Below are 24,624 nucleotides of genomic sequence, written 5' to 3'. Positions count from 1 at the left end.
ATATGTAAAATCTAACTTTACGGCAAATAAACCTCAGCCCTATCCTTGATTTATCCTGTGCATATCTATGAATTCTCCCTCCATGGATGGGGTTGGACTTGTTGAGTACTTTTGTACTCACCTGATATATATTTGTGGTTTTTCTTCAGAAGAAGATCCGGACTTCGTTGTTGAAGACGTTGAGTAGAGGTCGCGTCCGCGCCCAACCTTGCCTGTGGTGTTGGTCCCCTGCAAAATGCTTCTGTTAGCGCAGTACTCTGAGCCCGAACTAGAAACCGTCTGGGTCGTGTTTTGGTGTATCACCGTAGCTGTTTTATTACTTATTATCGTTTGTATCGAGTGTCCGCCTCCTCGGATGTTTGTACGGTGACTGAACCGTCTGTTGAATAAATATATTATCAGCCTCCTGAGACTGATATTTGTATCACATTTAATTTTACTTATGTGTGGGGACGTTTCAGAACGGCCGACGGTGCTCCCCGTGCGACCATCGGCATTTGGCGTTGCTCCTATCCATGCTCGCAGATGGCCAATTTGTTGGACGGCAGCTTGATTCCACCGTGCAGGCCTTCGATTCGACTGCAACGGATGTTGTTTCGCCTGCACGCAGACGGCGGCACTCGGCCGAGCAGCCAACGGAGCTCGCCTGCGCCGCAGCTTGGCAAAGGCAAGTTGCGGAAGGAGTGGGCCAGGATCGACTAGTCTGTTGGAGTGGAGTCAAATATAGAGAGTAATTTTTTGCTAAGTGGATAGCTAAATGTGAATATATAAGTTGAAATTTGGCTAGTCTGCTAGAATTGCTCTAAACAAGAAGAAGTTGCACACACAAAAACAAAAAAAAACATTTTTTTTACTTAGTTATAGGCTCTACTTTTAGCAACAAATTTCTAACTATGTTTCCGTGGTTTAGACTACTATAAACCATAACAGCTATCAGCAAACGAGTAAACGACGGTATCACTTGCTTGTTACTCTTAACAAACTTGCTTGTTTGAAGTGGATACTCGTTTTTCTTTATAAGGTCTTGTTTAGATCCCAAAAAATTTCCAACGCTACAGTAAACTCGAATGTTTGACCACTAATTAGGAGTATTAAATGTGAATAACTGACAAAACTCATTCCACAACCCCTTGCAAGATGAATCTTTTAAATCTAATTGGACCATATTAAACAATGTCATACTACAGTAAACAACCTCTAATAATGGATTAATTAGACTTAATAGATTTGTCTTGTGATTTTCCGTCCATCCGTATAATTAGTTTTATAATTAAATTATATTTCATTCTTCTAATATTCTGTTGAAAATTACTACAATAAATTTAGTCTAAATTTTTACAGCGTCTAAACACACCCTTGCCGATGGTTCATGGCCGGCGCACAGATTCAAGCATGATCAAGTTGCTCGTCCTTCTCCTGGGGCTCAATTACACCAATTGATGGATGAGACGCCAACAAGGAATAGGGAAGCCGTCAGGCCGGCGCGTACCTTGCTCAGATCACGCGCGCATCCCGATGCTAATAATGCCTGCGCTCCTCATGTTGCACGCCGTCGCGCAACACGACGGCGGGGCGCCGAGAATTTGATGCGCAGCCTGCTGTAGGCTGCTGTCCACCGTCCAGTACTGTGTTCACTTTTAAAATTTCTCTTTTCAAACTTCACTGTTCACCTATCACATCAATTTTTTTTACTTCATACATGGAACATTAAATGTAGATAAATAAAAAAACTAATTGCATAATTTTGATGTACACGACGAGACGAATTTTTTGAGTCTAGTTAGATAATAGTAAAACAATAATTACCACAAACAAATGAAAAATATTATAATATACCACAGTGTCCGATATAACTTTTTTTATAACTATTTTACAGATCTAAACACACCCCGACTCCAAGGCAGGGCGCCCCAGGGCACGTCCTCTGATAGAACTGGCCGTAGCTCTGTTAATGTTACAGCGTGCGGGCAAATCCACGGGGAGTCGAAGAAGATCTCGCTTCTGGTCCGGTGTCTGATAGCACCCGCCCGGCGCATCTGCTTTCCTCACGTGGAAAACGAAGAAGGAAGGGGACGTCGTCCTGTGCACCGTGAGCCTTTTGCTGAAGATCGGGCAGGCAGCGAGATCAATGTGCCTCTTGGTGGCTGTTGGCCCTCCTGTTCCCGGTCTATCTAGTCTTTACTACTTTTGTACTGTGGATATGACCCAAATCAATCTTCCGGACACTTCTTCACAATGTGTTCCTCATGTCGACGCTACTTGCGCTGTGTTCGTCTTCTTCTTCTTTTTTTTTTTTGGGCAGGCGCTGTGTTCTTTTGAAGGACCCCTTGACCTTTTGTGACCTGCACCTGGCCAGTGGCCTGTTACGCCTTCATTATGCGCTGCCTATGGTCTATGGATCTAATCTATAGCTATGCAGTGCACATGGACACATGGTACTGCCTCACACATTCTATGAACACTGGTTTTGTTTAGATGCATAAAATTTTGCGTATAAAATACTATAGCACTTTCATTTGTATTTAATAATTATTATCTTGTCATGAGTTAACTAAGTTTAAAAGATTCGTCTCGCAAATTATAGACAAACTGTGTAATTAGTTATTTTGTTTGGCTATATTTAATACTTCATACATGCGTTAAAACATTCGATGTGTTGGTGAATCTTGTAAAGTTTTGGAATTTTGAAGGAAACTAAACAAGGCCTAACTAATTTCTGTTGGTCAACAGTTTGATGCATGAAACTGACTGAGTACTACAGGTTGGAGTGATTTAAGAGAACACAAAAATGTGCAGCCACGAAACCCATGTTGAAAGCTTGGATGAAGGATGAGAGTGATAGTGATGAAGTAAGGATGATAGTGATAGTGATGAAGTATGTTTCACGTGTCATTCTTCACCTGATTATTGCCGTTAAAAACTTGCTTCTAATTAAACGTTTTGAGGTCATAATATTAGTCCGCTTCAGTGGCGAAGCCACCAATCTGGGGAGCCATGGCGGCCGCCATACCTGCCAGCCGATGAACACTCCAACTGCCATCATAGTTTACCAAATATGATTGGTTAGAATACAATAGACAGTAGTAGGTTCGCTGTAGGTCCACCACTGATCCGCTTCCATATCAACATTTAGTTATCGCATGGTATGAGAGATAAACTCTCACTGCCATAGCTTGTTCGTATCTCAATATCTGACTAAGCTGTACAAATGAGAGTGACTTATTACCTCTAGCCAGTACTACTTGGATCGCGGCATTTTCCGCAAGCTGCTTTGACAGATTCAGCGATTACCAACTTGGCTACTACGACCTACTCCTAGACCAGACCGAATGTTTCGCTAGCTTTGCCATTAAACCACATGCAAAAATTGAATGAAGCTATCTGCGCTGCTAATAATTCCACGCGAGGTCGCGAGCTGCCGCCATGTTCAGCCCGAACTTTTCAGCTCGAGCGGCGGGTAACGCTGAGGTCAGAAAAGAAGCGCATTTCCTTTGACCCGATGCGGAAGTCGCAGCCCCTCCAGGCAGGCACGAAAAGCGCGCCACCCCCGGTGCGCGACTCGGCTCCATCACCCGTGACTAGGTTCCCTCGTGTCAGGCCGCAACGCCTTCTGCCAATGCCCAGTTGCCCACGCCACGGCACACTGCCGCTTCTCCACGCGGCACGTGCTCCGATCTGACTCTGATCAGTCCAGCGCGGCCGCACGTTGGCCTCGTGCGCCGGCGATCCCACGGCGCGCTCCAAAGATAATCGAACCAAGGCAGCGCCCAAACAGGGCCATACAGCGCACACGTCGCGCGCGGCCCCCGCGGACGCGTGTATATAACCCGCCACCAGGCGCGCGGGCGCCGCCTGCGCCACAAGCACCCCTCCGCGCCGCGCGGCCTTTCGTCCCGGTCCCCGATGGCCGCGCCCGCGCCGAGGCCGGCCCGCGCCCTGCTTGCTCTCGCCGTCGCCGTCGCCGTCGCCGTCGCCGTCGCCGTCGCGTGGCCCGGCGCCACGGGCGCCGCGGCGGGCGGCGCTGGCAGCAGCGACGTGCTGCTCCGTGCGCGGCGCCCGGAGTTCGCGGCGTGGATGGCCGGCGTCCGGCGGGCCATCCACGAGCGGCCCGAGCTGGCGTTCCAGGAGCACGAGACGAGCGCGCTGGTCCGGAGGGAGCTCGACGCCATGGGCGTCGCGTACAGGTACCCGGTCGCCGGGACGGGCGTCGCCGCGTCCGTCGGTACCGGGGGCCCGCCGTTCGTCGCGCTGCGCGCCGACATGGACGCGCTCCCGCTGCAGGTGCGCTAGCTCCCTCCGCTTCGAATTTCTTCAGACCGTTTTCTTGTGTGTTCGTTCTGGAATTCGATTAGGAATTTGCGGTGTGAAACGACGACGAATTGCCGAGGTTTCATCACATGGCTTGACTTTCCACCGCAAATTGGACGATAAATTCAGGCGCCATTTGAGCTGCTGCAAGCCTACTAGAAATGGCAGCAGGTTGCACCTCAAAAGGAGAGGAGTAAAGGAAGGATTGGCATTAGAAATCGAACTGTGTGCTAAAGTCATGCGTACAAGTCGAAGTGTCATTCGTCGGGTCATCAAGTGCAAAGTCAAGCGAGCGAATCATCTTGAATCCTTGAATACTATACACAATCGGACAACCGGTAAGGTTTATCCAAACAGGAAGCAGGTCGCATCGGGGCACGTGTGTTAACCTCGCTCAGCAAGACAGAAAGTTGACTCAACTCTCTTGCCCTTGCTCCCAAATAAAGTTGCATATACACTAGCATTCCATAATCAAACTTTAATTCAATTCCCATGCGTGGCCTTCAAACTTTTTTTTTTCAATATCTGTGGATCAGGAGGAAGTGGAGTGGGAGCACAAGAGCAAGGAGGAGCGGAAGATGCACGCCTGCGGCCACGACGCGCATACCGCAATGCTGCTCGGCGCCGCCAGGATCCTCCATGAGCGCTGCCACGAGCTGCAGGTTTGGTCGCAACTTGAGCCTCGCCTCCTCCTTCCTCCCTTCGCTGTCACACACACTGTCTTCAACTGTTCATCTTATAGTACTTGTTTCTCTCTCCCGGTTGCCGTCGGGTAACCTGTGTGCGTGTCACATTGTCGCAGTTTTCTGGGTTTCAGGTCGCCTGATTTGAACTTCTTTAATTGTCACGTTGCACGGTTGCATATTCCGCGCAATTATTTATGCAGGTTTCATTCAGAGAACAGTTAGCGCGAGCATTAGTTCGTTGTGAAGTCGTTTTCCCACTTGATGCTTGAGATCTCTAAATACGATCCCCCTTTAAAGCGATCGAGAGATGAGCCTGCCAATTCCCCTCATCCTCAACAACTTTCTATGTTGTGTCCTCCATTATTTTTTAAATTATGACAATTTAGCGCTTGGATTTACTTTTACTCTGCTTTGACTTCAGAGAAATGTTAGTAATTGTTCAATTTGGACGCAGCCTTTTAATTTATTAATGGTAAAGTAAAGGGGACAAAAGGTAAAGAAAATGGGCATCTATTGGAGTAAGCACACACATCTTGCATAGTCTTATACTCTGATTTACTTTTTCTCCGTTCCAAATTATAATTTGTTTGACTTTTTTAATTCTAAGTTTGATTTGTCTTATTCAAAAAAATTGTGCAAACATAGTTAAATTTAGGTCATTATTGAAGAACTTTTATTAATAAAGCGAGCCGCAACAAAAGAAATAATATTTTGCACAAATTTTTGAATAAAATGAGTGGTCAAACTTAGAGTAAAAAGGTCAAATGAATTATAATTTGGAAGAGGGAGTATCTGCTAAAACGCGCACTTCGGATTGAATTTCTCCTCCTTGCAACAAGAACTTAAAGACTTCCCATGGGACGCCCCAGTCGTCTTTTGCTACAATGCCTGTCAGTCCGTGGAATAAACCATGGGGAAGCTTTTGTTTTCTTGCGCGCGGATCTCGAACTCTTTTGGAGATGTCGATCTGTTCGGGCACAAGACGTATTCAGTTTTCACATTGCGCGCGCCTAATTCACTCCGATTTCATAGATCTGTTTCTTCTGATGCAGCAGTGTTCAACTAGCTATTGGACTGAAGAGTCCTTTAAATTTATATTGACAACTAGGCCTCACAGCATGTAATAATGGATGCGAAGAAGAAATATGCTAGTGATAGAGCACATGGTTTTTTTTTCACTAGGCAAGGCCACAGAGGGGCCAGCCGGTGCCACCAGAGGCGGCCTGGGAACGCGCCACAGAGGGGCTGCGCCCCAGCGTGCAGGCGCCCGTGCTTGAACCCGGGCGGGTGCGCTCCCCAGCTGGGAGTCGCACCAACCGAGCTACACTCGGTCTGCACATTTCTCCTTTCATTTCTCCTTTGTGATAAAATGAGATGAGTAGCTCCTTTCATTTAGTTTTGTTGTCGTCAAGAGTTCTCCTTTTGCAACATTTGCTAGAATCTAATTCTTGGGTGTAGCTCAATCTATCGATTTGCTATTACTAACATGAAAACATATGCGATCATCTATCAGCAAATAGGTACTGACGATGAAGTGTGCTTGTCCTCTTCGAACTAAGTTCTGTTGTTGCCGCAACAGTGCAATTTTCAGCGAGCAGGAAAAAGAGCGAAATTGATAACAAACAAAACTCTAATTTTATTTCTTGCAGGGTACGGTGATCCTTCTTTTCCAGCCGGGAGAGGAGGTGGGCATTGGCGCCAAGAAGATGGTGGAGGCCGGCGCCGTGGACAACGTCGAGGCCATCTTCGGGTTCCACGTCACCGTGATGCTCCCCACCGGCGTGGTCGGCTCCAGGCCCGGCCCGCTTCTGGCCGGGTGCGGGTTCTTCGAGGCGGTGATCACCGGGGTGGGCGGCCACGCGGCCCTCCCCCAGAGCTCCGTCGACCCCGTCGTGGCCGCCTCCAGCGTTGTCCTGAGCCTGCAGAGCCTCGTCTCGCGCGAGGCCGACCCGCTGGACTCGCAGGTAGTGACCGTGACGAGGTTCCAAGGCGGCGGCGCGTTCAACGTGATCCCGGACTCCGTGACCATCGGCGGCACGTTCCGGTGCTTCTCCAGCGAGGGGTTCCTGCGGCTGAAGCGGCGGATCGAGGAGGTGATCGTGGCGCAGTCGGCGGTGCACCGGTGCGGCGCGTCCGTGGACTTCGGCGTGGGGGGCAGCCCGCTGCTCGCCCCGACCGTCAACACCCCCTTGCTGCACGCGCACTTCGAGGCCGTCGCCGCGGAGACGGTGGGCGCGGGCAGCGTCCGCGGCGCCATGGAGCCGTGCATGGGGAGCGAGGACTTCTCGTCCTTCTCCGAGGCCGTGCCGTCGTCCCACTTCTACTTCGTCGGGATCCGGAACGAGGGGATCGGGGCCGTGCACGCCGCGCACTCGCCGCACTTCCTCATCGACGACGACGCGCTCCCCTACGGCGCCGCGATGCACGCCAACCTCGCCGCGGGGTACCTGCGGCGCCGCGCGGCGCCCAGCGGGCCCGGGGATTCCCGCGACGAGCTGTAGTGCTTCTTCTGCGCGGCCTGTCGCGACACGGCGCCGGCGGCGAGAGCCTCGCGCTCGCGCGTACCCAATCGAAGGCAGCTCGGTGAGCTCAACAAGGCAAGGCCCAAGCCGCAGGCGGCGCCTGCCATCATCTTGGAGTACTTGCCAGTTGCCACGCGTTGGGGGCGTTGGGAATCCACTCGGTGTTCAGATGTAGAGATGTAGCAGTCTGATTGATCATGCTGCTCAGTGCATGGGGGTGTAAAGCTGCTGGTCAATCTCAAGATGTGATTATTAGTGCCTGATCATAGAGGCGCTCACGTCTGAATTATGATGCAAGAATGAGCTCGTAAATGAAAGGCTCGCTGGTGAACATGCCCCGAGAGTTCGAGAATCTGAATCGTTCTGAAATATCTACCTCCAGTAACTTCAGAGCATAAATGTCACAGAAAATGCATTCCTGAATTGTTATTACAAACAGTCTGCACAAGAGGAAAACACATCAACCTGACACAAGAACAGAGCTCCTAAATACATGTAGTAGGAATGTGTAGGGAAAAGGGGCGCATAACGCAGGCGACAAGTGCAAGAACAGCAACGCCACGCCGTGTCCTCGAACTCAGTGGCGCAGGCTGCCGAAGAGGAGCGCCACGGCGGGGCAGAGGAGGGCGGCGACCAGCGAGGAGGGCACGGCGCCGGCGCCGGACGTGGGGCTCGGCGCCGGCTCGTCGGCGGCCATCGCGACCCCCGCGAGGGAGGACACGGCGACGGCGGCGACCACGACGGCGCGGCGGAAGGCCTTGGACGCCATTTCGCTGTGGTGGACCTTGCAAGGTTTCGTTCCGTGCACGGTAGAAAGTGAGAAGCCGAGGGAGGTGCTGTACTGGGCGGTGCCGGTGCAGAGATGAACGGCGCCCGTTATTTATAGCTGAAGAAACCGTGAGGCTGGGCTGGGGCCGGGGAACCAAACCACCACGTTCCGTCTGCCTGGCCTGGCATGCCCGCCTCCCCGAGACAGCTCACGACCAACGGCCGGTAGGCCCCTTCGGGCCTGGCCTAGCTGCACGTTCCGTGCTCATCGATGACATGAGAGTTGAGTGTACATGGGCAGGTGCAGAGCACAGCACTGCGTGTTTACTACTGGCTGCTAATGCATTTGACACTGCGACAGCACGCCAGTTCAGAACCTGCAGATGCAAATGCTCCATTTATGACGTGCAATGGTGAACTGCAGAAGAACTTGGCAAGAAGAACTTGGCAAGAAAACTTGGATAATTTGCTTGTTTCCCACGGTCATTTTCGCCAAGGTTGTTCATAATTCAGACGCAGCGATGTGAACTTTGATTTGAAAACACCATGGGAGCCAACGGAAAGGCGGTTGAGCGGACCGCGCGCACCACATGGCCCCGCCTTCCCCAATGCCCCAAAGCGTACCCCAATGCAATGGCAACGAGTGGGGCTCACCCTCGCATCTCACGGCGGCGGCGGCGGCGTGTTTAGATTTCATCGCTTTCCTCTCGGTCGTCATCGCCAGCGCCGCGCGCGACGACAGTCAGACAGACCGGCGAAGGTTTAGAGAGCCGCCAGCCAGCCAGCATGGTCCTCACGGATTGTTGCTGTCGCCGCCGTGCTCGTTCCTTGTTGGCTGAATGCCAACTTGCCTTTCAGAAAGCGCTCGGCGCGTCGATGCCGCCGAGATGGTCTTGGGCTGAGCCGAGCTACCGGACGCCAGATTAACATCCCAGCGATCCTGGATGGGGACAGCAGGCTTTGCGCTACTGAATTGCGCGCCGCTTCCTTAGGCTTTGGTTCCATCGCTACGGCTACGGAGCACGATCGAGACTGAATGCTGACTATTTGGACGAACAGCTAAACAAGGATCGTCAGACAGTGTGTCACTAATCAAGCAGGACTCATGAGCGGCCTGAACCACTCCGAGAATCTCACACCGGGGCACCGGGGCCCAACTAACTTGCAGTGTCCTGGCAAAGTGGAGGATTTGGCCACTTGACAGCGCAGAAGGGACGCTGTTCACCGGGTTTCTGAATGGGAGAAGTTCAACCGAAGCCACGGTTGACATGATTACTGCCTGTGGCAAAGCAAAATGATATAGGCCATGGATGGTTTGGCACTGCCACTGAGGACGAGCGAGTTGAACAGAGAAAGAAGGCAACACTCGTGTTCTCGACCTGCTGTTAAGCCGCTCCAAACTTACTTGCACTTCTCAATTATTCATTTATTCACACTAGTAGGGTGCACGTGCGGCACGCACGTGTTTATAAAGAATAATGTTGCAAAAAAATACCCACAATAAATTTTAGTTACAACAATAATTTTTAGAAACTATATATGGTGAAAACAAGCAATGAGGTCTCAAGTTGAGGTGAAAGTAGACAAATATTCGAAATAAGAAAAAGTATATATTATGAAAATAGGTAACAGTATGTATAAGGTAGTAGGAAGCACGTGCGGGTAATTAAAAAGATAATTATATACAAATAATGAAGATGCACCTACCCTACCACACAGGCAAGTGTCATATCATAAAAAAAATATATTTAAAGAATAATTGCATTACAAGAAACGACTACTAAAGAATTAACCTTGTTTGTCAATACTGTAGCAATCACTCTGTAAATGGACTCCTACAAACATTCTTTAATTTTTACATTCCTAAAAGACTCGAGCTACTGGTCAGTCATACATATATTTTATTGCAGAATTTTAATCTTCATAACTTTGATCGTGGTACATCATAGAACTCGTTTAGAACTTTGAGCGTGGTACATCGTAGAACTCGTTTAGCTCCTCAGCTCGAGCCACAACCCCAAATTTGATGCCATCAGGCAACACAATATGTGTATGTATGCCAATCATCCATCTGCAGCCTGTTTAATAGGAAAATAGAGTTAAAGTGCCTGTAAATTATAAAAGAAACACATGTATTCAATATTGGTTTAAGTTAATAAATGAAAGCATGTATGGCCACAAGATAATAGATTGATTGATGGAAAGGAAAACCTCATACACATTTATAGACAAGGAACCAAAGCAGTGAAACTAAGAAAGATACCAAAAGAATAGGATGTTGAAAATAAGAAATCTAAGATTGATTTGAGGCATATGTTCGTAACAGTCAATAGCCCAATAGAGGTCAGCCATAGGTCAACCAATATTTCAAAAGCAGTCGAACAATAACTTAGAACATTTTCAGAAGTGATACATTTTCCAAAAAATAAAACTAATTAGGATCACTACCTCCTTGTGCTTGCCAGAATTCTCCAGCCTTTTGACAAGACCAGCTTGACGACATATCTAAGCAGCAATCTCATTGTGTGGAAGCCCAGCAGCAGAGAAGAGAGGAATTTTATGCCCTCGTGCAATTGAGTTCATCACATCAATGGTGGATATTCCTGTTTGAATCATCTCTTCTAGATAGGTTCTCTCACTGGGTTTGATAAAACTTCCTGAAATATCATCAGACGTCACAAGCTTATCACATAGTAAACAGTTTCCAAAAGAGAGGTCACTGGAGTCATCATGTGTACCACATATGGCGGAGATACAAATAGCATACAAATCCGAATTGCTTAGTCGACATTTCGCAAACATAACAAAGAACCTCTCCCATACTCATAGCACCACATTATCACCAGGATCCCCTATACTATTATCCCGAATCAGAGTAATATAAGTTTGATGTATCCTGAATCAGACTAATAGGCATTCATTATAGTTTGGGACACGAGATCGATTGCACCTGTTATCGTTGCTGTTGCAGCAGCTTGCCCCAAACTCAGCTTCATCGCCTGGCCGTCACCTTCACCAGCGCACATCCAGGACCAGCTGTTGTTGTAGAGGGCCAAGCAGCAATCCTGAAAATCCAGCCCCATCTTCGGGCACCAGAAATGAACATACCACTGTAAACATCAATATATGAAATAATAGAGAAAATGGATCTGGTGTCTTCTAAAGATCAAACTTCAGCATGGAATCATTTTTTTATATACTAAAAAGAGCAAAACTTTAGAGTACACATAGGAACAAAGGGACAATTCCAAGAATGGACCAAAAGTGTCATTTACCAATAAATACACAAAGAAACAATAGATATTTCTTATATTTTGAGTATGCAGTTTCTTATTTTGCTGTAGCAGCACTACACAAATGGAATCAATTTTCAGTTAAGTTAAGAGAAGACTAGCAGAAAATGATATATGCCAGTCAAAATACTTCATTTTACAACAGTGGTGTTAGCTTTACGGGACTAACTATAAAAAGTAATCAGCCACGGCCCATGCTAATAATTCAGCCATCAGTATGTGATATGAATCTACTGAAGTTTGTAACCTCAAGAAAAGAAATGTTTCTGCAGAAAAGCAAGAGCACATGATCTGTCTGTCATTGTTACCTTCACTGTTCAGTATGTCTGCATCAAGCATATGAAAAAACAAAGACATGGAAATATTAGACTGGTCCCTGTACTGCCATTTGGTTTATGCTAAGGAAAACACATTAACTGTGGTTGATATATATCACTATCTAGTTAAATGTTTTAGATGAAAGAGACAAGTACTTCGCGATATCTACAAACAAAAACAAAAACATGTTTGTGAAAACCTGTCGATCAGTCTCCAATCCATCCCTTGCAGCCTTAGGTGCAAAAGATAATGCATCGATTATGTTGCACTATTTCCTACAAAAGAACTTTGACATAATCAGCACCCGAGCAGAAAACTCGTTCTCTCTTATAATTAAGCTTAATGAAGGGATGCCTATAGCAATTTCAGGGAAAAAATAACCAGAATGTACAAAAGCTAACAGGTCCATCATTAGAAAAACTAACTTTGTGGTGGAAGTTGGAGATACTTTATCCTCCTCCACGCCAAGGCTTCACAGACCAACAATTTTGCAATAGTGGTCAATGAAAGTGGCCTTCTTAATCAGCAACCAAATAAATCAAGATCCACAAACAAAATTTCATCCCCAAATTAAACTACATGCTAGGTTTACTAATAAATATCAAACTGTAAACTGCATGTGCTAGGTGCGCATTCAGGGTGCTAAAATACTTATTTCAAGGGACTGATGAAGCAGTTTTCATACCTCTGGATAGAATTGGACATTTACCTCACCCAAATTTCAACACCCAGTGGATAAAATTGGATATTTATGACTCGATCTAATCATATCCAACCAGTTTATCGAACCCTAGTTGCCCAAATCGAAAGCCACGGGAACCAGAGGTAAGTTATGCTTGGGGCTCACCTTGGGGTGGACTTGAAGCTGACGTATGGAGTATGGACGCCGGATTGGTGAGGGAGAGTCGTCTGGGGGAGGGAGGAGGCGCACTGCGTCGCCGCCCTTCAGCGTGGGGGGCTCGCTGCCGTCATAGGCATTGGTGAAGAGATGTGCCCGCCTGCCGCCTGCCTGCAATTCCGCTCAGGCGCAGATGAGCCCCTGGCCGCCTGCCTGCGATTTCGCCCTAAGCATCCAGGAGGGGGAGGAGGACGTGGCGGCGGCAAGCGGCAGGAGGGGGAAGAGACCATGGCACCGTGCGGGCGCAAGGCGAGCAGCAGGAGGGGAGGAGGCCGTGGCGGCGTCGAGGGTGAATGCGGAGGCGAGGCTCGTACGACGCCTCCAAGAGCGACGGCGCCGGCAAGCAGCGGACCCCACCTGTTGGTCGACAGCGCGGGCTAGACGGGCGGCGATCTCGGCAGCGGCACGCCCCGCTGTTGTGCAGCATCCAGGCCACTCCTCCACCTCGCGGGTAGCGCGAGTCGCGCCGCCGGGCCGCTGCTGCGTTGCTGGCCGGGCATCGCGTCGCCTCCGCAGGGGGGACTGCAGGGGGAGGGGAGTTGGAAGGGCGGCAGGGGAGAGTGGGGAGAGGACAGAGGAGGGGAGGCGGCGGCGGGGTATGCGGCGGGGAAGGAGAACGGAGGCGTGATTGACGGGGTCGGGGTAAGCGGAGAGGCACGGTGTCAAAAGATTAAAGGATTTGGTAGAAATATTTTAGAATAATCAATTTTTGCACTGCTGATTCTTGTCAAGTCAGGGTACAACCAAAAACTTTCTGATATGTGGACCCTCCGTGAGAGGGTTACAAGTAAACTTATAGGTGGATGTGATTTCAATTGTTTTGGTTTTTTATAGTATAGATTATAATATAAATACAAATTCTTGGCGCGTTGGTCCCCTCTTCTGACTTTCCTTTTCTCGATAATTTCTTTTAATTGCATTTTCCCTATTTTTACGCAACTTTTCCAGAGAAAAAAATTCTTCGTACTCCCTCCGTCACAAAAAAAAGTTATTCTAGAATTTAAAATTTGTTCCAAAAACAAGTCATCTTATCCTATTTAGTAAGTACATATTTATACAAGAATCAATTAGTGCCAAATATGAGTAATAAATATGAGTAAATATGATCATTTTACCTTCTTATTTATTTGTCCTAGAATTTCTAGGGTGACTTTTTTTTGGATGGGGGAGTATAATTTTTTTGAAGAACTTTATTACAATAATTTTGAAAAACTTGTTCAAAATAATTTTTATACAAAGCTTTTGTAAATAAGTAGTAAGACAGCTGGCCTGCGCTGGGAGTGCACGCCCACGGATCAGGGCAGCTTGTTCTAACTTTTAACTACGACCGTTTTCTAGTCCTTTCCTGTAAGTCGTTATCATTCTTCGTATTGTCACCAGCAAGTAAAGAACCCCCAAAATGTTGGTTTTAATAGTATGGGAATATGGGATGCACAAACGATGAGTTAAGATTCCCCATCAAAGCATCATTTCGCCACACTGCGCCCTGGACACGTCGACGAGGAATTCACTGAAAGCTCATCAAATTGCTTGCCAATGGGATAGACTATCCATCATACGTTCAGACGTGAAACGATTTGGAACTGATAAAAGTACAGGCACAAATACGCCAATCATATGATGCCCCCGACCTAATACACCACGATTCCACAGCCACTCACTGAAGGGATCGTATTCTCCCGTCCAAGACTAGATAGCCAGTTTATCAGGTACCATGTACGGTCGCAATCTTCTTCAGATGTCACCTTTAGCCCTTTTTTTTCAGGCCGCCTCATGTCGAAAACAAGTACGCTAACGAGCATTTTCTGCTGGACCTGATACAAAGAGCATCCAATTCCCTCAGCACCAGCACATAACCATCTGCATTTTCAGTTCTGAACTTGCAGCATATAAGTGCGCTATGTTTTGCCTGTACCTTTGGCTGTCTGCAACTCAACTCTGAACAATCCTAGTCTCACATCCTCCGGTTTCAGGTGACAAGCTACCAATCATGGTAATGGCCATCCGTCGTTCATTCAGCAAATCAGCACGGTTTCTTTCTTTCGTTAATCTTTCTGGTGCATGCGGATTCACACTTTGGGGGGACCCCAAGCTGGGGCGTTTCAAATCTCTGAACACCATGTGCGTTCAATGTGGTTGTCGTTTCCTCACAGCAACCGGCTCAGCAGAGAAGGATGGTCGCGTCGAGCAAGGTGATCAAGGTCGGGCCGTGGGGCGGCCGCGGCGGGAGCCCGTGGGACGACGGCCCGCACCGCGGCGTCCGGAGCATCACCGTCACGTACGGCCGGTTCCTGGAGTCGATGCGGGTGGAGTACGCCGACAGGAACGGCCGCCCGGTCCTCGGCGAGAAGCACGGCGGCGGGACGGCGCGCAGCCTCTCCGCCAAGGTAGACGAACGGCCATCCCACGCGCGCTAGCTGCTCGCCAGTCTCTCTTACAGCTACCTAGCTGATGACCAGGCCACAACTCCGCATGTGAACTGTCGCGCAGATCGAGCTGGACTTCCCGTACGAGTTCGTGACGGGCGTGAGCGGGTGCTACGGCGCGGCGCACGGCGGGGCGCCGCCGGTGGTGCGCTCGCTGGCGTTCGCGACGAGCCGGGGGGCGGCGCACGGCCCGTTCGGGGACGCGGACGCGGGCGGGGTGCCGTTCGCGTACCCGATGGAGGGGGGCGTGGTGGTCGGGTTCGCGGGGCGGAGCGGCTGGCACCTCGACGCGCTGGGCCTCCACGTCGCGGCGCTGCGGGCCGAGACGCTCTCCGACGTGGTGCAGGAGCGCGGCCTCGCGGCGTACCGCTCCTTCGTCTACGGCGACGACGGCGGCGGGGCGACGCGTCGGCAGGACAAGAAGAAGCCGTTCGAGTGGTGCTACAAGTAGCAACTGTTGGTAGAGTGCTACGAAACGAAGTAGCCGAACTGCACTGAAGAAGCGGTCCCTTCCGTCCGGTGGGCCGGAAAGGGCTCCTCCAAAAACAGAGTGGGCGATCGCCTACTCCCCTGTCACTACACGTGCAGAATTCTTACGAAAGGATAAGATCAAGTTGTCACGTTGCTGTGAGTTGTAATCCGGGGAAGATTGCTCGACAACAGGGCGAAAGTTTGCCGCCCCGGGAGCCAATGGTGCGCGAAAGAGAGTAGCGAAGCAGAGTCAGCTCACGTCAAAAGCGTTGGGAGCGGCAGCCGCGGACGACGACGGCCGCAACCAGCCAGCTCTCCCTCTCCTGAATGAATGGCCTGGCCCCTCGTCCCACACGTCAGTGACTCAAAGTCACTCTCCAGTACTGCAGAGGATCCTCCCGGCTCGCTGGGGGTCACTGCCGCCGGACGGGACGGGACGACGCCACGCTGCGCGGGAGGAAACGGACAGGCACAGGCCGAACCGACACGGCCGCTAGCGGGAAGGAGGAAACGCACGCACCCGTGCATCACCCGCCGTTCCGCCCACAGCCAGCCCCGCATCAAGACACCTCGACGATCCGTGGGGTCCAGCACGCGCCCACGTGTACCGTGTACGTACCCCCACAGCTTTCAAATCACGGCCTCCCGTGGCTCGTGCCGTCGCCGTTCGTCCCTACTCGCACGCACGATTTCCCTTCCACGCCCCCGGCGTTTCGAATCCTCTAATCGCCGATTAATTACGCCCGCAAGCGCTGCCCGCTCGCGGGCAGGCGTTTACGATGCCAACTAATCGCCACCTCACCGGATTAAAATTTACTAGTTTAATCTTGAGAAATCAAATTGAATGGACGCGGACACAGGGCCGCCTCCTAATCCGTTACCCCCCGCCCTCCTCGCCTCGCCTCCCTCCCTCTCTCTCTTTCTCTCTCCTCCGTCTCCGCCTCCGCCATTCCCAAAGGCCCGCTTTGCTTTTGTTTACTCTTCCGCTCCCTCCGCGCATTCCCCTTTCCGCCGCCCATGCGGATCGGCCTCCTCGCATCGGCCGCCGTCGCGCGCCTAGCCCGCGGCCGAATCTGATCCGGGGTGGGGGGTCGGGGGATGGGGGCGGGGCGAGGGGAAGGGGAAGGGGCCGTGGAGGAGGAGGCCACGGGGTACGAGGTGGGCATCGTGGTGCCCAAGCTCTCCCGCGGCGCCGCGGCAGGGCCCGCCGAGGACTGCGTGGCGCGGCTGGTGCGGGAGCTCGAGGGCGCCGGGCTGCTCGTCGAGCGCGTCCGCGGCGTCCCCGCCGAGTTCATCAAGGTCGGTGGCTGCTTTTGCCCCTTTTCGAATTCGGGTCGTGGTGGTGCGCATTGAGTTTTGAGACGAGGAGGCGATCCGGAGGAGCGCGAGCCCTATGATCTGCCCGCCTCGGTCTGGGGATTGCGCGGGGCGTGCTGCTTGCCGTCTCGATTCTAACGCTTGTGGGCCTGCTGTTTGAATTTAGCTGGCTGCGCCAATGGGGACCCTGGGGAGAGCGGCTGCGGAGATGCAGATGAAGAAGCTAACCTACATCGGTAACTTGGGGCTCCACCTGGAGGCATTTTAACATCGAAATGCAGTTGGGGTGGGGTGGGTAGTGTGTTCATGTTGCTGTTAAATTTGGGTTTCAGGAATGGAGCTGCAGTTTGAATGGGACCAGGTCGCAGCATTTGTCAGGCAGCCAGATGGGTCCCTGTTCAGCTGGAGAGAGCGATATTGCTGCTTCCGTTACTTGATATATGGCATAGTAAGTGCACACTTGTCCTCATGTGTAGCTGTTGTTGTTCCAGGTTGCAACAAAATTGTGGATATGCCTACTGATTTCTTGCCTATTGTTCTATTGATAAAAGTTTGTTTCTGTGGTCTGCATTGTAAAACTACTAATGGCCAAGTATATGCCCATTGAGCTGTGCTCTTTCTCATGCAATTTGATTCATCATTGATCTTTAGTGTGTCAGTGCACTTTCATTCTTTTTTTTGCTTGATATTATGCTGAGAAGTGAAGTATATAACTAATTAACTAAGTGTTCGGCTCTTTGCTATTCAGATATAATTATGTGATAGCAAGTTGGAATTGATTAATGCAGGTGAACAAGACAAACTCTGAAATCACTCTTAAATTTGATGACAAGGAGTTCCATTGGAAGCAAAATGAATCACTATTGACAAGGCTGGAATCTGAAGGAGTTGTAAAGCTAGTGTTTCCTTTGCATGGTACACTAATCTAAATTCTACTTGTTCTCATATTTTGTGAAGGGACAATTCCCTATATTCCACTGGTAGAAACAAGTAAGTAGCAATCCCAGTCAGCTAAAACTTTGTTGCAGATGAAATTAAAAGGAAGCAACTCCTGAGGAATTGGGCACTCAATTGGCTTGACTTCACATGGCAACCTATTGATGACATTTACTCCTACTTCGGAACCAAGGTAGAACTGTGCCCAGCACATTTTACCCGTAACATCTTTCTTTTATTTACCATTCCTTCTGAAGGAAAATAATAATTTTTCTACGTGTTACTTTGTAAAAACTCTGTCTTCAACTGCAGATTGCCACATACTTTGCATTCCTAGGAATGTATACACAATGGCTTTTCTTCCCAGCTTTTTTCGGACTGGCAACTCAATTTATAGATTTTGGGTATACATTTTATTTGCTATTCCTCTTTGGAAAATATAAAATTAATATTATTTTCTATCTGTTCTTAATTCTGCACTTTGAATTCAGGTCATTGCAGTGGTTGGTTCTTCCTGCTTTCTTTATCTTTGTTATTTCTTGGGCAGTCTTCTTTTTGCAATTTTGGAAACGAAAGAATTCAGCACTTCTTGCAAGGTTAGACACGTGATTCAAATTTGATCTCTATATATCAAGCTAATTTGCTTACAACTGTTTCCTGACCTTTAAGATGGCCACAACAGATGGGGTATAAATTGTTCATTATCTGAGTACAAAAATATGGGCAATGAACTTAACTCCTTCGGTGATTCTCTTACTATTGAGGAAAAGAAGTTTGATGATGTATCTGCTGAGAAAAGAAAGTTGCAAAGGAATGAATGGTTTGGTGTCCTCCTTAGAATAAGGAACAATGCTATCATTGTGTTGGCTATCATTTGTCTTCAGCTGCCATTTGAGTTGGCATATGCTCATCTATACGAGATTACAGAAACTGAGGTGATGAGGTCAGTATTTCCTATGATCTGCCTTTTGGTAGGGTTAGCCCAAAACTGTGCAACTGACTTGCTAGGTAGCTCTCCTTTCCTAGTACTTTATATCTGTTTATCTCAGTATTTTGACATTTCTGGTTGTCATTCAAATCTGCATTGTGCATTGTACTATTCTGATCGATGTTATACTATGCAGATATTTGCTGACTGCTATATATCTTGTTGCGATTCAGTATTACACCAGAATTGGTGGCAAGGTATCTGTCAATTTGATAAAGTATGAAAACAACCAAGGAGAAGAATCTAGTTCTGCTAGCTTAGTTTATAAGGTAAATACAACAAAGTTCGAAAGATGGTGTGTTCTTTAAGTTTGCCTTCTCATTTTTTCCTTCCTTTTCTTGAGATACAGGTCTTTGGCCTTTACTTTATGCAGTCATATATTGGGTTATTTTACCATGCTTCATTGTATCGTGATATACTGGCCCTCCGGCAAGTTCTCATCCAGCGTCTCATTGTGTCCCAGGCATGTCAGCAGCATAACTGTTTTACTGTTGAATACGATTGTACCATAGTTTCATATTGATGGTATGTTTGCTTTTTTTCCCCTTCAGGTATTAGAAAATCTGATTGAGAATTCCATTCCTTACCTCAAGTACAGCTATAAAAAGTACATAGCTGTCCAGTAAGTTTTGCACGAACCCTTTTGTCTTATCCTTATTTCCAGATCAATAGACTAAGGCAAGAACTATCTCCAATATTGTAGCAAGAAAAAGCATGAGAGAGAATCACCCTCAGGAAAGTCAGTCCGGTTATCAACAAGAGTGGAGAAAGAATATTTAAAACCCTCTTATACTGCGAGCATTGGAGCAGAACTTGAAGATGGTTTATTTGATGGTAAGTGTCTGACTTTGCTTTGGATGTATTTTAGCACTTCCGCTGAGTTTCAGTCATTGCATTTGCAGTCTGAAAGAACTGGAAAAAAATTATGGAAATTGTGCTTACAGTATTATATCCATCACAGATTTTCTGGAGCTAACTCTACAGTTTGGAATGATCATGATGTTTGCATGTGCATTTCCGCTGATTTTCTGTTTTGCAGCTCTGGTATGTGGTTTCTGTCACAAAAATCACTGTGTTTTACTTTGTTGTCAATCTGTTAATGTTGTTGGAACTATTCTCTACAGAACAATGCTACTGAAATCAGAGCAGATGCATTGAAATTATTGGTCATGTTGAGAAGGCCTGTCCCCCGTGCTGCAGCTACAATCGGAGCATGGTTGAATATATTCCAGGTTTGCTTCCTGAACTTTTTATTTGACTCCTAGTGGGTATACATGCATGTCCGTGATGTTCAGTCTTGAATTTGTTTTCAGTTCTTGGTGGTAATGGCAATATGCACAAACTGCTTGCTTCTTGTTTGTCTCTATGACGCGGAGGGAAACTGGAGGATTGAGCCAGGACTTGCAGCAATCCTCATAATGGAGCATGCTCTCCTCTTAATCAAGTTTGGTTTCTCACACTTCGTGCCTGAGGTGATTTTCTATATTTATCTGCTTCCTCTGTACATTTCTACTTATTTCTTTATAACTGAAGCACCTATATGTGGTTTATTGGTTTCCTATTGTCCATTAGGAGCCTGCGTGGGTGAAAGCAAATCGAGTGCGATACGTAGCTCAGGCACAAATTGTCTGCTCCAAACAACTTTTGAAGAGCATTTCAAAATTGGACGCAAAACTGGACTGAGAAACATCAGGTGTAGTAAGACAATGCTAGTTTTGTAGCTTAGGTAGAGCGAGATTTGTATAGCCAAAGTTGTACAAATTGTAGGGATGTAACAACTTGATTCTGCTAATTGTTAAGTGTAGATATCGGCTTATTGTTACCTGACCTACTGGTAAAATGCATAGAGCAGAATGACCTTAGGAGTAAGAATGTGAGTATTTTCCTTTGGGGGAGTCGTTCAATTTTACTGCTCTGTCGAGTCGAACTGAGACTTGTACATTTTTCAGACCATGTAATGTGTGTGCCTGTATGGATGATTGCTTGAGAATAGCGTTGTACTGTGGTTGACAAAGTGAGCACAAACGATTTGAAATTTTGAAGTGTGGGAAGCCCTTGTCAGTGACAATCATCAATTTACTGGAGAAATATACCAGCTGCTGTTTATTATTATTCACACCCATGACCTTGCAGTGAGATTTTATTGTGTTTGACAGAACGGAGGTAAAGTCAGCGCATATACATCACCCTGCGTCGCCCACTGAATGAATGAATGAAAAAAAAATGAAGGTGATCAATGAAATTTGCAAATCGCCCACGGCGTCCTGGCTGCTGCTGCCCGGCGACGGCTGTAAACATGTCAGCGGAGTTGTGGTTACAGTTACAGCCTGCCGAAGTCAACTTCAGCTAGCTCTAGCTGCTCAGCCTGCGGACGTATCATCGCTCGCGCCCTGGTGCTCCGACGAGCCGTCGCTCTTCTCCGGCCAGGCGCCGAGGCTGAGCTGGCGCACCAGCGCCGCCACCTTCTTGGCCCATCGCCGGATCTCGTCCTTGACCTTGTCAGGCTCCACGTCCACGAGCGGACCGGCGCCCAGCCCGGACAGGAGGCGCTCGAACCGGGCGCTCCCGCGGGACGGCGGCGCCTTCGGCTGGCTGCCGCCGCCGTCGTTGGCCGACGCCTCGACCGTCTTCTCGCCGACCGACATGTGCCGGAGCACCGGTTTTCCCGGTGAATCGTGTGCGGGGGTTCGGTTTTATACGGTCCGGCAGAGGTGTCAGTGCCCCGCACGTCTGGTAAGAGTGAGTTTCGCTCCATGGTTCCTTCCAAGATGCTCCAATGTCTCGCTTCCAAGCCATCGATTTTTCAGCAGTAGGCACCAGATTTCGCGAATTCCTGTGCACGCAAAAGGCTAGCTCACGGGCTAAATAGATCCATAGTCTGAATTTGTTAATTTATTTATGTATTTCTATATTCTATACAGGCTCCTGCTGAGACAGCAGACGGCAACGGAGTATCCCTAAATTTGAAAAAATGTATTAGCTAATATCAACTGTGCAAGCATTCTAGTAACATGCAAAAGTTGCAGCTGGAAAAAGGGAAGTCGTCGAGTAAGTACTAGGCTTGAAAATGTATCACATATTCACATGACCATAGCCCAGAGGAATATCCACGGGATAATCAAGAGTCAAATTCAGGTAGCAGACTTTGAATTTTCGAAGTCACCTGATTCAGGGTACCGCCAGAACTTGTTCATTGGCAGTCCTTTTAGACCCCAATTGTACGACACAGGATGCATGTCAAAACTTGAACCACAGACAAATGAATCAAGAAAGTTTGTAGTAGAACCTCAGGCATGGCAAGCACCAAAAGGCAACAATTACTAAAAGGATATTCACATGCTTAATCATGTCATGGGTAGTTGGGTACAAAGGTGGAACCTACAATGAAAATTTGTGGCAGTCTTAGGTACGCACATCATCCATCATAGTCCAGATCTAGAAACCATGAAACATAAACACCACCCATCAAAACAACTCCTTGTGACTTAGTTCGCCTGCCTGTTCTTCTTCTTGACACCAGACTTGGCAATCTGGAGGCTGCGGTACACTGCGCTCAGCCTTGCAAGAGCTGGCTTGGTAAGATCAGGCCTGTAGTAATTGTCACCGACCTGTACAAACAGGAAGCAAAGCCATTACAACAATTGAAGTCGCCAACTTGGTCCAACAAGAACTCACAGGTCTGGTCAGACATCGTTTCTCTCATTCAAAAAGGGCTGTATGTGGTAAAAAGCAAGCAGCACCATGTTTCAGGGGAATTCTGTTTTGAGGGTCTACGCGTATGCTTCAAACAAATGTCTTCTCATTGAATAGTATGGAAGTAGCTAAGCCAAGTGTAACAAGTATATCTCAATGAAGATCCAACCTTTTGAATGAATCTTCTTACATATTAAGGCTCATCACAGCAACTGTTTATGATAACCACAAGGGCAAGCAGAGTTTATGATAACCACAAGTACTTAATACTTTTGTGAAGATGGGTATTAGAAGCATATTGTTAGCAACAGCTATAAATGTGAACCAAGAACTAAAAATTCATAGTAAACAAACATCTGTAGTTCAACTTGAAACAATAGGTCGAGAGGACCATAACAAGTATGGCAAACTCTATTAAAAAATGTGGAACAAGTGTATTTGATTGATGACCCAGAGTCCCAGACATATGAATGGATCTTCTCACATGATAGGGCTAATGACAATTTAGTAATTGCTTACCCACAATTATTTTGAAAATAATCTTTCACCAGAAGAACACATCATCAAAGGAGAACAAATAATAAAAAATAAGGAAACATGCAATTGTTCTATACCTGGTTCTTGACAGCCTTGGCCATCTTGCGGAATTCCTTGCGCATGACAGACTTGTGGTTGAGGCTGGCAGGCTTGTTCTGCTTCTTTGTCTTGGTTGTCAAGAGGACCACCGCTATCTCCTTGCCACTGGCTGGTTGCACAGTCACGGTCTTCTTGTTGGCAAGGCCTGGAATGAAGCCAATCCCACAATTAAACAATATAACCATTGGCATCCACAATTCAACCGAACATGCTGGGAAACAAACACTAACCAGAGTGCTTGTAGGAGTGGACATTGTAGAGGTTGTTAGGCTCCTTGCTGAACTGAACCTTGGCATTGCCATTGCCCTTGCCAAACTGCTTGACCAGGAAGGAGTTATTCTTCCTCACGATCTCCCAGATCAGAGAATCAGGAACCGTCGCCATTTAAGCTTACCTAAAGCATGAATCCAACCACACAACAGACAACATGCAACTAATCAGCTAAACAGGAGCAACTAAATAATAAAATTGAATAGCAAACCCACAAGCAATTTTACCACAGCTGAGAGTTATCAGACCAAAGATGGCAACACGGAACAAAATTAATTACAAGACGGCTGCTGTTCCACATGTTCGACTTAAACTAGATTGAGTTTAGTAGAGTTCAACAAATACAGCAGGTCAACGGTAAACAGTTAGTGGCCTGAAAACTGTATGCTCTAGCGGTTTCTAACTACGGTGAACGAGCCCACTAAACAATTTCTAGCACTGTAGGTCATAAAAAATGGAGTTGGGGAGAGAATCAGGCACTCGCGGAGTTCGAATAGATCGACTTATGCAGAATGAAAAAGGCGGCCTAGGTTAAGATAGATCAATTCATGGAGGACAGTCGAAGCGGGAAGGGAAGATTTCTCTAACCGGCAGTTGGAGTGACGCGCCGCCGATCTGCTTCTCTCCAGGACTCGGGGTGCTGGTGGGGGGTGGCTGCGGCGCGGCGCGGCGAGTTTTTTTTTTTTTGAGCTTTAGAGAGACTGTTTTATAGTGATGCGGTGCTCATAAACCCTAGGTTCGGATAGCTGCTTTTGCGGACCGGATGGGCCGAGTTGCTTTATTCTCATGGACCTCCAGCTTGATCCAGTTACCTTTTTTATTTCCCCCCGCTACTATGAATGAATCTATATATTGCCACTTTCTTCTTCTTCTTCTTCTTTTAATCTCAGAGCATTAACTTTGTTCAGAGGCTGTAGCGAACACTGGAAGTAGGACAAAAACGTGGAAATTTCTTTCAAATTGTTCATACTAAGGGCAGGCCTATACAAGGGAAAGACAAGAATGAGAAGTTTTGGTCTGTACTGTCAACCGAAACATTTGTCCAGCACACTGGGTCTCTCACCTGACTACCTGAGTCGTCTCTGACCCCTAAA

At 47.9% G+C, this 24,624-nt stretch overlaps 5 protein-coding genes, 1 long non-coding RNA gene and 1 other non-coding gene across 17 annotated transcripts; 3 read left to right on the top strand and 4 right to left on the bottom strand.

The window, feature by feature from the left end:
- The first annotated feature begins 3,903 nt into the window (after window positions 1-3,903).
- LOC120707786 (IAA-amino acid hydrolase ILR1-like 2) lies at window positions 3,904-7,885 on the top strand. Its single transcript, XM_039992794.1, has 3 exons — window positions 3,904-4,281; window positions 4,845-4,970; window positions 6,644-7,885. Exons 1-3 carry the CDS (start codon window positions 3,904-3,906, stop codon window positions 7,493-7,495), a joined length of 1,356 nt encoding a protein of 451 aa, XP_039848728.1. The 3' UTR covers window positions 7,496-7,885.
- A 2,123-nt stretch (window positions 7,886-10,008) lies between these two features.
- Window positions 10,009-13,442, bottom strand: LOC120707784. 10 transcript variants are annotated; one of them, XR_005689096.1, is made up of 4 exons: window positions 12,743-13,441; window positions 12,321-12,365; window positions 10,733-12,170; window positions 10,009-10,362 (listed from the first exon to the last, which is right to left on the bottom strand). It is a non-coding gene; the product is annotated as an uncharacterized LOC120707784 (long non-coding RNA). The 10 variants fall into 10 exon arrangements; XR_005689092.1 differs by having other exon boundaries at window positions 10,733-12,365; window positions 12,743-13,442; XR_005689094.1 differs by lacking the exon at window positions 12,321-12,365 and having other exon boundaries at window positions 10,733-12,181.
- A 1,141-nt stretch (window positions 13,443-14,583) lies between these two features.
- Window positions 14,584-15,896, top strand: LOC120707776 (jacalin-related lectin 19-like). The gene is made up of 3 exons (XM_039992786.1): window positions 14,584-14,786; window positions 14,947-15,180; window positions 15,284-15,896. Exons 1-3 carry the CDS (start codon window positions 14,784-14,786, stop codon window positions 15,668-15,670), a joined length of 624 nt encoding a protein of 207 aa, XP_039848720.1. The 5' UTR covers window positions 14,584-14,783; the 3' UTR covers window positions 15,671-15,896.
- A 675-nt stretch (window positions 15,897-16,571) lies between these two features.
- Window positions 16,572-21,019, top strand: LOC120707774 (anoctamin-like protein Os01g0706700). Of its 2 annotated transcripts, XR_005689088.1 has the most exons (17): window positions 16,572-16,989; window positions 17,174-17,243; window positions 17,340-17,455; window positions 17,796-17,922; window positions 18,036-18,136; window positions 18,256-18,347; window positions 18,435-18,539; window positions 18,626-18,886; window positions 19,068-19,200; window positions 19,281-19,394; window positions 19,483-19,553; window positions 19,635-19,765; window positions 19,893-19,975; window positions 20,056-20,163; window positions 20,245-20,403; window positions 20,504-20,829; window positions 20,881-21,019. XR_005689088.1 is itself a non-coding variant. In XM_039992783.1 (16 exons), exons 1-16 carry the CDS (start codon window positions 16,789-16,791, stop codon window positions 20,612-20,614), a joined length of 1,983 nt encoding a protein of 660 aa, XP_039848717.1. In that variant the 5' UTR covers window positions 16,572-16,788; the 3' UTR covers window positions 20,615-20,992. The 2 variants fall into 2 exon arrangements, 1 of the variants encoding a protein (XP_039848717.1); XM_039992783.1 differs by having other exon boundaries at window positions 20,504-20,992.
- LOC120707782 lies at window positions 21,007-22,088 on the bottom strand. Its single transcript, XM_039992791.1, has one exon. It carries the CDS (start codon window positions 21,574-21,576, stop codon window positions 21,292-21,294), a length of 285 nt encoding a protein of 94 aa, XP_039848725.1. The 5' UTR covers window positions 21,577-22,088; the 3' UTR covers window positions 21,007-21,291.
- A 135-nt stretch (window positions 22,089-22,223) lies between these two features.
- Window positions 22,224-24,281, bottom strand: LOC120707780 (60S ribosomal protein L28-1-like). The gene is made up of 4 exons (XM_039992789.1): window positions 24,119-24,281; window positions 23,491-23,654; window positions 23,239-23,405; window positions 22,224-22,539 (listed from the first exon to the last, which is right to left on the bottom strand). The coding sequence occupies exons 2-4, from the start codon at window positions 23,642-23,644 to the stop codon at window positions 22,417-22,419; spliced, it is 444 nt and encodes a 147-aa protein (XP_039848723.1). The 5' UTR covers window positions 23,645-23,654; window positions 24,119-24,281; the 3' UTR covers window positions 22,224-22,416.
- On the bottom strand, window positions 22,749-22,837 carry LOC120710858. Its single transcript, XR_005690035.1, has one exon. It is a non-coding gene; the product is annotated as a small nucleolar RNA R24 (small nucleolar RNA).
- Window positions 24,282-24,624: the final 343 nt, after the last annotated feature.

This window comes from Panicum virgatum, chromosome 5K, assembly GCF_016808335.1.
Source record: "Panicum virgatum strain AP13 chromosome 5K, P.virgatum_v5, whole genome shotgun sequence".
Lineage (NCBI taxonomy): Eukaryota > Viridiplantae > Streptophyta > Magnoliopsida > Poales > Poaceae > Panicum > Panicum virgatum.
This window is presented reverse-complemented; position numbering and strand designations above follow the sequence as displayed.